Consider the following 14,346-nt stretch of genomic DNA (forward strand, 5'->3'; position numbering starts at 1 on the left):
AATGCATCTACATTTGTGAAAGGAGATAAATTGAGCATAGATCAATGCCCCAAGAATGATGTTGAAAATGAAGTCATGAAAAAAGTTCCATATGCTAGTGTAGTCGGCAATCTTATGTATGCACAAGTATGTACCAAACCTGATATTGCTTTTGCTGTAAATACTCTTGGAAGATATCTGTCGAATCCAGGTCAAGAACATTGGGTTGCAGCTAAGAAGGTGATGAGATATCTACAACGAACAAATGATTTCATGCTCGTTTATAGCAAAGTTGAGGACCTAAAAGTGATTGGATATTCAGATGCTGATTTTGCTAGTTGTTCAGATGATAGAAAATCAACTTCTGGATATATTTTTATGATGACTGGAGGTGCTATTTCTTGGAAGAGCACAAAGCAAACCTTGATTACAAACTCTACAATGTATGCTGAGTTTGTAGCGTGCTACGGCGCGTCGGTTCAAGTAGTTTGGCTCAGAAATTTGATCTCAGAATTGCATGTTGTGGACTCTATTGCTAGACCTATGGTGATCTCTTTGCGACAACACTGCAGCTATGTTTTATTCCAAGCATGACAAGATTAGTAATGCGTCCAAACACATGGAGATCAAATATTATACTGTTAAGGACTTGGTCAAAAATGGAGATGTTGTAATTGAAAATATCATAACTGAGTCCATGTTGGCTGATCCTCTAACAAAAGGCTTACGACCCATTTTGTTTAAAGAACATGTAAAGAATATGGGTGTTTTAGAATCTTTTGATTTCTTTTGTTAGTGGGAGTTATATAGTTTGTATTTCTGGATATTATAGTTATATGCAGACTGATAATGCTTTTTATGATGTCTATTAAAGCATTTATTTTCAATGATTGTTGTTATTGATTCTATTGTTATTTTTTCTCTTGTTGACTGAGAAATGGAAGTATAAAACAGTATCTTTAAACAAATTTTAGTTTAAAGATGACTGGATGTCACTGATTATGAGATCTCATGTTGGATTGTGACATAATTGTGCAATTTCATGTTGTTTAGAAATCGCACTGAGGCAATTTCATGTTGTTTAGAAATTGCGCTAATGCAGTTTCATGTCGTTGAGAAATTGCATTGAGGACCAATAAGAAATAGTGTATATCTTGATCACATGTTGGCACTATTTCTTACTACACTACTAGGCCCATAATCCATGAAAATATAATACTTATTATATGTAATTATGGAAGGTCTTGTGTTGTGGTATTTTCTTAACACACTGATCTCCATAGTCCTATATTGAGGTTATATAGGATTAGATTGGTATTGAGATGCCATTATTGGAATATTATTTTTTAAAAGTTGTGGCCACATAAAACAAAATTTTAGTTATTAACCCGATAGTATCATTTTCAATATAAAATCTTTTCAAAATAAAATAAGTTAATTAATGTAGCCCAAGTGGGAGAATGTTGGAAATTTCCTATAATATAGGCTTACATTAATTAATTGATTTTTTATTTTAAATAATCGGGTTAATGGATATTCCAATATTTGTTGAACCCTACAGTGATCCGATTGAATTGGGTATTGGCATCTATTGATAACGAGCCTAGTTGAGTAGCAAAGTGTAGGCAATTGTGTTTGACTGAAGCCCATAATGGGAAGGGCCCAAGTGGGAGAATGTTGGAAATTTCCTATAATATGGGCTTACATTAATTAATTGATTTTTTATTTTAAATAATCGGGTTAATGGATATTCCAATATTTGTTGAACCCTACAGTGATCCGATTGAATTGGGTATTGGCATCTATTGATAACGAGCCTAGTTGAGTAGCAAAGTGTAGGCAATTGTGTTTGACTGAAGCCCATAATGGGAAGGGCCCAGTTGACACGCTATTGATTAGGGTTTGCTAGGTCCCCTCTCTAGCCTATAAAAGGGTAGGTTATACCTATCAGTTGCTTTAATCCCATTGAAAGCTGCTATATTGAAATAGGTCATAGAGAGGAAGATGCGGTATTCCAATAGATCCCTGATTATCAGAGTGATCTAGTTTTCTTCAAGAAAAGCAATGGCTCAAACAGGTACGCTTTAATTCCGCTGTATTTATTGATCTTGGTGTTTTACAATCATGTATGGATCCGTTTGTTCTTAATTGATTAAATAATATTCTACAAACATTAGTTAAATCAAGTAAATAATCTTAGGAGACATCAACCTATGACCTAGGATAAGATGTTCCACACCAGTTGGCAAAGCTGAACGAGGTAAGAGCAAGGGGGAAAACATATCCGAATATGTTGGGTCTGGTCTGCCTAGAAAATGGCGGGGGGTTTTGGGAATGTGCGGGATATTCTTGTAGTAATTCGTACGCTAGGTTTCGTAAATGCTTCAAATCTAGGGAACGACACGAGTCCGAACGGCTCTCTTTACTGTGAAGAGAATGAGGAGGGTTCCTAGAATTTATGAAACTTATCATCCTGGAAGCATCTGCTCGAGCAAAGCGTGCCTCTTCGCTTTAAAAATTTGCAAACCTTGCCATGAAAATGAGAGAGACTGAGTTTCCTAGGCATGTCGAATTTTCTATAGAAAACACGAGTGAGAATGGCTAAGAAAGATCAGCAAGCCAAGCTTCGCTATGCCCCTCACGCAACCATTGTAATAAGTGTTTTGACTTCTTGCCGGAAATGTAGATTCTTTGTTTGCTAAGTTGATTAGTATTTTGAATTAATATCACAAGAAACTCTAAAATGATACACATATGATAAATTTGCCCAAATCTAATTTTTTGATCACTAAAAACCCTAAACTAATATGCATTTATCTCCTCAAACTAATACATTTGACAAATTGATACACTTATGACAAACGGAATGTAAAACCCAAAAGTGATATACCTATCAACTATCACTGTCATTTACCTCCATAAACAGAGAGTAAATTTATCATAATGTACAAATTTGGGATTTTTTACGATCAAAAAATTAGCTTATGATAAATTTGTCACAAGTAAAATAATTTAAGGTTTTTCATGGTATTAACCCTAGTATTTTTACATTTTCAATTCAAGGTAGATTATTAACATGTTTTTTTTTAATTTACAATTCTCTCCACTAGTGAATTACCAAATTTTTATATACTTTATTAGCAATGTTTGTTGACGGTTCTAAATTATGAAAGAAATAAGTATTTTACCACTAAAAATTCATAGTACAATATTATAAAAAAAATTAAAACTCACAAGTCCCTTTGATAGTGAATTTCAAAATGTTGACGCACTTCATTAGTAGTGTCGGTTTTACAGTGGTAAATTATGAAAGAAATAAATATTTCACCACTGCAAATCTATAACATAATTTATTAAGAATTTTTCGAATCTACGAGTCCCTGTAATAGTACAATCAATTTCACCCCTAAATTACTATTCTTTCTATTATGATTTAGATTTGAGTAGAAAATGAGAAAAAATATTCAAAAAGCCCTGAACCTATTGCACTTTTGTCGGTTTAATTCTAAATATTTTAATTATGAATTAAGCTATAGACATTTTCATATTTTGTCAATTGAGTTTATTTGGCTAATTTTGGCCGAAAATCGTTAACGTAGAAGTTGGCCGTTCTACATTGCGTGGCTAGCGCTAATGTGGATATTTCTAATAATATTTTAAATTTTATTTTTTTTTTTCTTTTTCTTTTTTTCTTTTCTTTCTCTTTTTTTTTTTTTTTTACCTTCCCTCCTTCATCTAGCCAATCGTCGGCCTTTGGCAAAGCATGTCCTCGGCCACTGGTGAGGTTGACCTCACCATTGCTAGGCAAGGTCGAGTCTCATCAAGGATGGGCAAGGCTCACTCGAGACCCGACAACCAACTAGAAGAAGAGGGGAAGAAAAGAAAAAAAGGGGAAAAAGAACAAAAAATATTAATATTATATTTAAAATTGTCTACATTAACACCAGTCACGCTATATAGGACAACCAAAGATCCAAATTAGCAATTTTCAGCAAAATTGACCGGATATACCCAATTGGCAAAATATGAAAATATTTATGTTTCAATTGGTACAAGTAAAATGTTTATAATTGAATTGACAAATATATAATATGTTTATGACTTTTTGGACAATTTTCCGATAAAAAATATATAACATAATTGGTAAGTTACTACTGAATTGATGGTTGTAAGTTCCTAAGGTTGTTCGTAAATTACATTAGTGTATCTGATCAATGGGTTGTTAGTTGCACTACTTTGCCGACATTAGTTAGAATTTATTATCAACGTTACAAATCTAGACCTAAACAGAACATTATTTTGTTTTTACAAAACACAATTAGACACGTTCGTCAATAAACGAAGTTTTATATATCCACTAGAGACACATTTTGTCTTGACACTTTTCCTCAAGGAAGATTTATTTAGGCAAGTGAACCTCAAATTCATGAATGTACTCCACCAATCTCATGAACTAAATAAGTCAAGGCATGATTAGTTGTTGACATACACATTCATTGTTCATCCACTAAATTAATGAATCCCATTGGTTTTTTTCACACGCATTTGATATGTAGTGTATTTGATTTTGCATCTCATATAAATATACATATACATATATACATATACATATACATATATATATTGGTTGTGTACATCCCATATTTTTGTAGTATAAGCGTATAGTTTTTTTCTTTTTCCCTTTTTTTTTCTTTTTTTGGTTTTCTCTTGTACAATAGATAACGAACAGTGTCATACTATAAACATCTGCGGCATCATTATCAAATTCATCTCTGTGCCGTCCAAGAAGTATGTCGGGTGCTCGTAACGACAAGAAAGACGCCTTCAAAAAGAACTCATCTGGTGTTGCTTAGTAGGAAGGGAACTATCAGGAGTCTTTCTAGATGAGTCTTTGTCCGGTAATATCACGTTGAAGTTTCCTATGATTCTTGTTTTGCTCCAACTGGGCATGGTCTTTTCAATAAAGTTGGTGGGTTTCTCATCGTTGATAATAAGACGGAGTCTCTAAAGTCCTCATCTGAGTCAAAACAGCACCCCACTCGGTACCTAGTAATCTTCATAGTGAAGATGAAGCTAAGAATCTTTGCTCGGATTAGTCCTCTAGCTCTTGTGTCTGCAATAGTGCTTACTTTGTGCAGTTTATCAGGTGCCAATCCCTATTCTTCATTTGTTACTCTTTCAAAGTTCAGTAATTGTTAGCTAGTCACGTTGCTCTTCTTCTTTGTGAATCCTGCTTGCAGATTGCTACGATCCTATGGACCCAAACGGAAACATTACAGTAACTTTTGACACTTATAAGTGGACAACCGATGGATATATGGTTAGTGATCCCTATGCAAAGTACTAAATATTTCAAGAACTGTGATTTGGTTTCTGCTTAGGATTCTGGCAAAGCTCAACACTGCTCTTGGTACTTTATCCTACAATTACTAAGATGAGTTTCGGACATCCTCCAAGGAACTTTTCTGAGTACATGCCAGGAAATTATCATTAAGTCACGTTTTTTTCTAAGATTGAATACTATTTGGTCTCTGATGAAAAAAAAAAAATACTATTTGGTCTGTTCTAGTTGGAGTGATGCTAACTTGAAGTCCCACTGTGCAATCTTTGCCTTCTGCATATGGTGCAGCATAGCGATACCATCTCTGCTGTTTCTGGATAGCCTGTCACAGATCCGTATGGGAAAACTTTTACAATGGATATGCAATGTGGTCACTTTTCATATAGAAGGCAGGCTGCAACTCTAGGATGTTACAGGAGTTCACCTGGCGAAACTCCTCTCTCTGGCTAATACATTCTTCTTGTTCAGGCGAGAGTGACAATCCAGAACTACCACCAGTATCGCCACATTGAAAAACCAGGTTGGAAGTTAGGATGGACGTGGGCTAGGGACGAAGTTATATGGTCGATGTCAGGAGCTTTCGCCGCACAACAAGGGAATTGCTCATCATTCAAGTTCCAAATCCCTCACTCTTGCAAGAAAAACCCCGTGATCCTCGATCTCATACCAGATGCTTCACCAGAGAACAGGTCAGAAGACTGTTGCCACGGCGGCCTCCTGTCAGCGTGGGCTATAGACCCTTCCAAGTCATTCTCTTCTTTTGAAATTCAAGTTGGAAACTTGGAGGGAAGCTCTACTGGGCATGCACCTCTAAATCTTACTCTGATGGCACCAGGTCCTGGTTACACATGTGGCCCACTGGTCGACACTGATCCGACAGTTTCTTCGGATATTGGTGGGAGGAGAGAAGTTCAGGTTTTCAGTAAGTACTACTTGCTGTGAGGAACTATACACAACTATTATAGAAAGAATCCCATTGCCAAAGGGCTGATATGCCTGGTGTTGGTGATAGATTACTGATATGGGGCATATTAGCAGTAGTATTCCTTGCAATTAGTTTCTGTGTATGAAAATGGGGTAGATGAGGTGAAAAATGCACTTTTCTTGGAGAAGGTACCTGGAGTCTGATCATTGATACCATTAAATTTTTTTGGTCGAAAGTCAATACCATGATTGAGCATTTATCCTTTTGTATTGTACCTGAGCCCTTCGTGACAGATAAATGACCCTGAATGGAGTAGGTATTGTCATTCTTCGTCCTTCCGACTGCGTTAAAAAGGTAGACTATTTCCTTTTTCTGCTGAAAATGATTGAAAACAACATTCTTCGTCGAGGGTTCTCATGCTTTGTGTGTTGTGTGTGGAGGAGTTTCGGTTACAGAAACTTTTGGTCTGCTCCTTTGAATAATTTTCAGATAGGATCATTGGTAATTTTGACCAGATCCTATCTGATCTCGCCTTAAGTCTTACCATCTAAACTGTGCTGTGCAGGAACATGGAAATCAACTTGCATATATTCCAGCTTTTTGGCAAACAAAGCACCGGTCTGCTGCGTGTCACTGTCGACATTTTATAACCCTCGCATCACTTCTTGTCCTACATGCAGCTGTGGATGTAAAGACGCGGGCCCCAACACTTCTTTCTGCATAAGGTAAGTCATTGTCAACTGCCCAACCCCATAAAAAAAGAGCACGCCCTGCTCTGATTATTCAAGTATCTTACTATATGAGTATATACCAGTGAAGGAACTGCTCTGCCTCAGTCAGATGCCCTCAGCGATACAGACGTTGTGCAATGCACCAATCACAACTGCCCAGTTCGTGTTCACTGGCACCTTAAGAACAACTATTTAGATCACTGGCGGGTGAAACTAACAGTCTCTAACTACAATTACAAGAGAAACTACTCCAGCTGGAATGTCTTGGTCCAACATCCCGGTTTTGGACAGTCGGTGATAACATATAGCTTCAACAGTTCAATTCTTCCAACCGTTGGATTGGAAGGTGACTGCTAACTTACCTTCTCGAAGATTGTCAGCAAACCAATTATGATTCATGAGACTTTTCAGAGAGCAATTGAACTTTTGTCTTTGTTCTATTTTGGGCTAAAATTAACTAGGACACCAAATAACCACATATTGACAGGGGAGAAATCTTAACCATTAGAACAATTTAATGGACATTCCACATTTGCCAAATGAACTTTCATGAATCAGAAGAATAATGAAATCATATGGCTGTGAATTTGAACACCTAAAATAATGTAACAATTGCTTGCCTTCCCTCTGGAATATATTTGCAGATGAGGTTGCTCTCTTCTGGGGAATAGACTACTACAACACTGAACTTCTGCAGGCAGACAAAGATCAACTCGGTTCAGTCACGACAGAAATACTACTGAAGAAAGACATGGAATCATTCACTTTATCGAATGGTTGGGCTTTTCCTCGAAGAATATATTTCAATGGTGAAAGCTGCCAAATGCCTCTTCCAGACAATTTCCCAGTGCTACCTAATGGCAGCTTGAGTCTAAATCCCAGTCCTCACTTATTCCTTCTGCTGACAGTCACATTAACTCTCAAACTAGTGAATTCCTGGTTCTGATAAATAAATTTTGCAGGTTATCAAATCTCGAGTTATTTTTTATCCATCTCAGATCCTATCAGGGATGGCATAGATCTGCACAGGATTGTTGTGGGCTGTAGAGCTTTTTTATCCCTACTCCTCATCCAATATTATATCTTTAATTGTATGGGACTGGCTCCTTCTGTACGCACTGCCTGTAACTGTTGGGATTTACTACTTGAAAGAGACTGATGGTAAATTTGATAAATTCCTGACAGAATTTGCCAATATGTTATGCTGTTGCTTCAATTCTTCTGAACTGTTTTTCTTAGATCGAGTAATCTTACTGCTAGATCATTTATGTGTGACACAAGGCATCTCCAGTAATGCAAATATAATTGACACTAAAACTTTTGTGAGTAAACTAATTACTGAAGACAAGATTAAGAGTGTAGTTTCTTCCTTTTTACATACTGTCGGTAGAATGCAATCAGTTGCTTCATTGCAAAGGCATATCACTAATTGTTGGAGAAGTTCCTCAGACCATTGGATAATCTGCGGCTGCTTAGTCAGGGGGTTGCTCTATTAGGATTCTAAAATAAGAAAACAGTTCATGAAATTCTTCTTGCTCTGAGAAGCGAAGCTGCATAGGCCTCTCAACAATTTTATTCTTGACGATCTTTACGTTGAGATATTGTGTTTCGTTATTTCAAATTGAAATGGTGAGAGCTGTGGTAGCTAACTCCAAAGGGACAAGTATGAATATCGTTCACGTAAAAATAAGTGTGTAGCCTATACTTTGCCAGATTCATACCAACATCACTGAACATGACCCCCATGTATGCCTTGCTTCTCAACTTATCTTTTCCCTTCAACTAAAACTATATCCAAATCATATCTCCCCCACAGGGCATCACTCCTACTTAGTTTATTTTATTTGCTCCAGCGCAAGCTGGAACTTATAGTTTTGGGTTAGTTTTCTATAGATAGGACCACACCCTGCTTGCTTCATTTCAATGTAAAGAGGCATCCGCGCAACTCCTCCTCGCGAATGCGCACTAAGTAACTTCAGTGATGGAGACAGAGAGAGATGGAAAATGGAGAGAGAGCTCAGGGAAATTTTGCAAGGAAGAAGGCCGGTCCTGGGAAAGCCCCCATCTTGGCCCCTGGCATGGATTTTCCTAACCAGCTTGTCATGCACGAGTTCCTGGTTGATGGGTATTTCAGGAACACCAACTGTGATAATCCTGACCTCAAACAGAAACCGACTCGTCTATTTGATACTCTCAAAGGAATGCCCACGGCTATGGTTGCCATAAGCTAGGTAATGCTCTGACTTTTCTCTGTCACTCTCTCAGGCAAAGCAACCACAGTCAAAATGAGGAATGTGGTCATGTCTGAAGAGATCCTCTCGAATTATCCCTGCCAGTAAAAGAGAATCATACTTAGGAATGGTATGGAAAGCTATCACAGTGTTCTTAACCGCATTCAAGACTTTGGAACGTATACGCACTCACCTCCTGAATGATCTGTTTGACAGAATTTTTGAAGGGAATGAACATATCTACTTGGCTCTGTGGCATCCTGCAAGAAGTTATCATTCTCTTCCCCCTGGATACTGGACTGTAAAAGTGGCAAATAGGACTGTAGAAAAGACCATAACGAAGTCAAGGCAAATGTCCTAAACTCAAAAGCTGAAAAGAGAGGCTTCATCCCTATTTTGTATATCTCGGCGCGTGTTTCAGAGATTCATCACGCAATAGATTCTCGAAATTACTTTGCGTACAAGAAACATAATCTTCAGACCATGCTGTCCCAGAATTGCAGTATGCAACAGGTAACTTAAAAGTTCTACACAAGAATGATAATTCAGATATCATGAAGGATAAGGGAGAGAAGGAAGAAAATTTCAGCTAAAAGGCTAGTAGAGACTAGCAAAAATTGTAGCTGAGCAGAGTCAAACTATTAATCGTTGATATCTCAAAGTAAAAAGAAATTATGCATATGCATTTTCTTTTGGGGCCAATAGCTGCTCATCCCTCATAATATATACCAAAGGAAGAGAAAAAGATAATGCAGTGAAAGCAAACATCACTGACCACCGACTCAAGAAAATATGAGAAGGACAACAAGACAGTATATGTAACTTGTGCTCACATGAACCTTAAAGTCACTAGCATCAGCTTGCACTATACAACATGCGCAGCAAAAGCTTCTGATTATTAAGAAATGAACAGTCCTAACTTTCTGCACTTCACCTCCAAGAACTCAGAGATATTCATCTCGACGCTTGGCCAAGCCAAAAAAACTCATATCTTCTGAATACATAGTTAGGGTCTGAAGCATTTTGCATCGATACTAAATGCCTAGCAACTAAAAGTGACCCTAAATTTGGTATATATCCCACGACACCAAGTTAACCACATTGCAAATAATACCAAATCACACTACATTCATGACAGAGTGAATGACAGACATTCCATTCCCTAATCACTCTCAGTCAGACCCTAACGACAACCGCACACACGACAATCGCGACGCAAAAGATAATCACCCCCAAGTTACTAGCTTTCATTGCCGCGAGACTACCAAAGTCAAACCTTTCACAGCTCATGATACCAACGTGGCACTCCGATCTCCACGCGAAAACCAAAAGCCCTGATTTTGCCAACCTCCCTAAATATATTGCAGGAACCGTACCATGGTGCTACATCGTGGACTCGTATCAACTGTGGGCAATACAAATTTCATCTGAAAAAAGTACCAAGTTTTTTTGCAAGAAACCATATACAAGGCTAGCGATGTCTAAAAGGTAGAATGAGAGCGTACCCAAAGAGGAACCTCACTGCGAAATGAGTGGAGGCGGAGGCAGCGGCGGCGACAGCGGCGGCGGCAGAGGAGGCGGCCGCGAAATGTCCATAGGAGTGCAAAGAATTCATTCCCAGTATTTTCCACCCAAAATAGAAACAATTGTGACTTACGAAAGAAGTAATAATTCTACCACCGCATTTCCATAACAGATTAACAAGATCTTTTCGAATTTACAAGTCCTTCTAATAGCACTGTTAATATCACTCCCGAATCACTGTTCTCACTCCTATTATTTAGATTTGAGTAGAAAACATATAACACAAATGGTATGTTACTATTGCATCGATGGCTGGAGACTCCTAAGATCACACGTAAATTGCATAGGTGTACTTAACCAATGGGCTATTTTACCAACATTATTAAGAATTCATTACCAACATTACTAATCTAGAACCCAAACAGAACATTATTGTGTTTTCGTAAATATAAAATTATATATGTTGGATATATGATGTTTGATAAATTCGCTAGAGGCACATTTCCTCTTGACACTTTTCCTATGACAAGGAAAATCAACCGAGGCAAGTAAACCTTAAATTCATAAAATGCTCCACTAATCTCATGAATTACGTAAGCCGAGGCCTGATTAGATGTTCACATACACATTCACTGTTCATCCACTAAATTTATTTTCCCTTTTTATTGGTCTTTCCTTGCATAGTAGATGACGAACTATATCATACTATAAACCCACCCACACATGGCTGCGCTGGTTGACGCCTGGCCTCCTGACACCAGATCAGGGGTTCGACTCTCAAAGTCCGCCACAACTCTTAGAGGGAGCCCTGGTTGGTAGGTTGCTAGGCTAGTCTCCTCCTCTGAGGTATAGTCAGTACTGTGCTCCCGTAAGGTGAATTAGGCCGGATTCTTGGCATAAAAAAAAAAAGAAAAAGAAAAAGAAAAAACTATATCATACTATAAACATTCACCGTATCACACATCATCCTCATTCTGTGCCATCCAAGAAGGGTGTCGGATGCCGGGAGCGACAAGAAAGACACCCTGGAAAAGAACTCATCTGGTGTAGCTTTGTAGGTTAGGGGACTCTCGGAATCCTTCTAGGTGAGTCGTTTTCTTGATGTTTTGTCTGGTAATGTATCACGTTGAAGTTCCTTCCTCGAGTCAAAACAGCACCGCTCAGTAACTCGGTGATCTTCATAGCGGAGATGGAGCTAATCGTCCTTGGTTGGATTAGTCCACTGGTTCTGGTGTCTGCAATGGTACTTACTTCGTGTGGTTTATCAGGTAACAATGCCTATTCTTGATTTGTTACTCTTTCAAAGTTCAGTAGTCGTTATATTGTTAGTCATGTTGCTCTTCTTCTTTCTGAAACCTGCTTTCAGATTACTATGACCCCATAGATTCAAACGGAAGCATTACAATAACTTTCAACATTTATAAGTGGATGACCGATGGATATATGGTTAGTGATCACTATGCAAAAGTATGGTGCTTCTGGCTGCCTTAAAAAGTTTGACCATTTCCTTGTTCTGCTGACAATGATTAAAAACGACATCTTTAGTTGAGGGTTCTCGTGCTTTGAGTGTGTGTCGTGTGTGGAGGAGCTTCACTCACAGAAATTTTTGGCCTGCTCCTTCGAAATTTTTGAGATAGGATCATTGGTAACTTTGCTTCTAGACCAAATCCTACCCGATTTCGCCTCAAGTGTTGCAATCTAAACTGTGATGTGCAGGAATATGGCAATCAACTTGCATGTATTCAAGCCTTTTGGCAGACAAAGCACCAGTCTGCTGCACGTCATGTCAACATTTTATAACCCTGGCATCACTTCTTGTCCTAAATGCGGCTGTGGATTTAAAGAAGCAGGTCCAAACACTTCTTCCTGCATAAGGTAAGTCATTGTCAACTGCTTATCCCCAAAAAGAAATGAGCACACCCCAATCTGATTTCAAGTATCTTACATATGAGCATATACCAGTGAAGATGCCCTCAGCGATACAGACATTGTACAATGCACCGATCATAACTGCCCAATTCGTGTTTACTGGCACCTTAAAAACAACTATTAGATCACTGGCGAGTGAAACTTACATTTTCCAACTATAATTACCAGTGAAACTACTTCAACTGGAATGTCTTGGTCCAACATCCCGGTTTTGGCCTGTCTGTGACGACATATAGCTTCAACAGTTCAGCTATTCCAGCTGTCAGATTGGAAGGTGACTGCTAACTTACCTTCTTGAAGATTGTCAGCAAACCAATTATGATTCATCAGACTTTTCAGAGAGCAATTTAATCTTTTTGTCTCTGTACTATTCTGGGCTAAGTCAGATTGACTAGGATACCGAATAACCACATATTGACAGGAGAGAAATCTTAACCAATAGAATAACTTAACGGACAATCCACATTTGCCGAATGAACTTTCATGGATCAGAAGACTAATGACATCATGCGGCTGTGAAGTTTGAACACCTAAAAGAATGTGATAATTGCTTATCTTGCATCTGTGCAAAACATTTGCAGATGAGGTTCCTCTCGTCAGGGGAATAGACTACTACAACACCAAACTTCTGCAGGCAGACAAAGATCAACCGTTGGGATTTACTTCTTGAAAGAGGCTGATAATAAATTTCTTAAAATTCCTAATAGAATTTGCCAATATGTCATGCTGTTGCTTCAATTCTTGTAAACTGTCTCTTTTAGGTTGAGTAATCTTACTGCTAAATCATTTATATGTGACACAAGGCACGTCCGGTAATGCAAATATATTTGACACCAAACTTTTGTAAGTAAACTAATTAGCAAAGACAAAATTAATGTTGTTTCTTCCATTTTACATGTGGTAGGATGGAATTTGTTACTCCATTACAAAGAGATAACACTAATTGTTGGAGAAGTTCCTTCAGATCGTTGAATAATTTGCAGCTGCTTATTCAGGGGGTTGCTCTATTAGGATTGAGAAATAAGAAAACAGTTCATGAAATTCTTCTTGCTCTGAGAAGCGAAGCTGCATAGGCCGCTCATCTATTTTTATTCTTGACGATCTTTGCATTGGGATATTGTGTTACATTATTTCTTAAAAGAACCGGTGACAGAGCAGTGGTAGCTAACTCCAAAGGGACATGTATGAATTGGTGTGCATGTTAAAGAAATTGTGTAGCCTATAACGGATTCATACCAACATCACTGAACATGACCCCCATGTATGCCTTGCTTCTCAACTAATCTTTTCCCTCCAACTAAAACCATATCCAAATCATATCTCCCCCACAGGGCATCTCTCCTACTTTGCTTACTTTATTTGCTCCAGCTCAAGCCGGAACTTTTAGTTTCGCGTTAGTTTCCTATATATAGGACCACACCCCGCTTGCTTCATTTCAAGGTAAAGAGGCATCCGCACAGCTCCCCCTCGCTAATGCGCACTAAGTAACTTAGCTGACGGAGACAGAGAGAGATGGAGAATGGAGAGGGAGCTCAGCGACCTTTTGCATGGAAGAAGGCTGGTCGTGGGAAAGCCACCATCTTGGCCCTTGGCAAGGCTTTTCCTAACCAGCTTGTCATGCAGGAGTTCCTGGTTGATGGGTATTTTAGGAACACCAACTGTGATGATCCTGACCTCAAACAGAAG

The 14,346-nt window shown here is 38.3% G+C and overlaps 1 protein-coding gene across 1 annotated transcript; it reads left to right on the top strand.

Moving 5' to 3' along the window:
* Positions 1 to 5,003: 5,003 nt before the first annotated feature.
* LOC104420564 (COBRA-like protein 1) lies at positions 5,004 to 8,126 on the top strand. The gene is made up of 5 exons (XM_039301344.1): positions 5,004 to 5,125; positions 5,220 to 5,299; positions 5,789 to 6,242; positions 6,811 to 6,970; positions 7,060 to 8,126. The coding sequence occupies exons 1-5, from the start codon at positions 5,047 to 5,049 to the stop codon at positions 7,331 to 7,333; spliced, it is 1,047 nt and encodes a 348-aa protein (XP_039157278.1). The 5' UTR covers positions 5,004 to 5,046; the 3' UTR covers positions 7,334 to 8,126.
* The last annotated feature ends 6,220 nt before the right edge of the window (positions 8,127 to 14,346 follow it).

Source organism: Eucalyptus grandis, chromosome 9, assembly GCF_016545825.1.
Source record: "Eucalyptus grandis isolate ANBG69807.140 chromosome 9, ASM1654582v1, whole genome shotgun sequence".
NCBI classification, from domain to species: Eukaryota; Viridiplantae; Streptophyta; class Magnoliopsida; order Myrtales; family Myrtaceae; genus Eucalyptus; species Eucalyptus grandis.

Bases quoted from the DNA above. Each gene is read 5' to 3' on its own strand.
- LOC104420564 (XM_039301344.1), top strand. From the start codon at position 5,047: ATGAAGCTAAGAATCTTTGCTCGGATTAGTCCTCTAGCTCTTGTGTCT. The intron at 6,243-6,810 runs GTAAGTACTACT...TGTGCTGTGCAG, and splicing joins GAGAGAAGTTCAGGTTTTCA to GAACATGGAAATCAACTTGC. The intron at 6,971-7,059 runs GTAAGTCATTGT...AGTATATACCAG, and splicing joins AACACTTCTTTCTGCATAAG to TGAAGGAACTGCTCTGCCTC.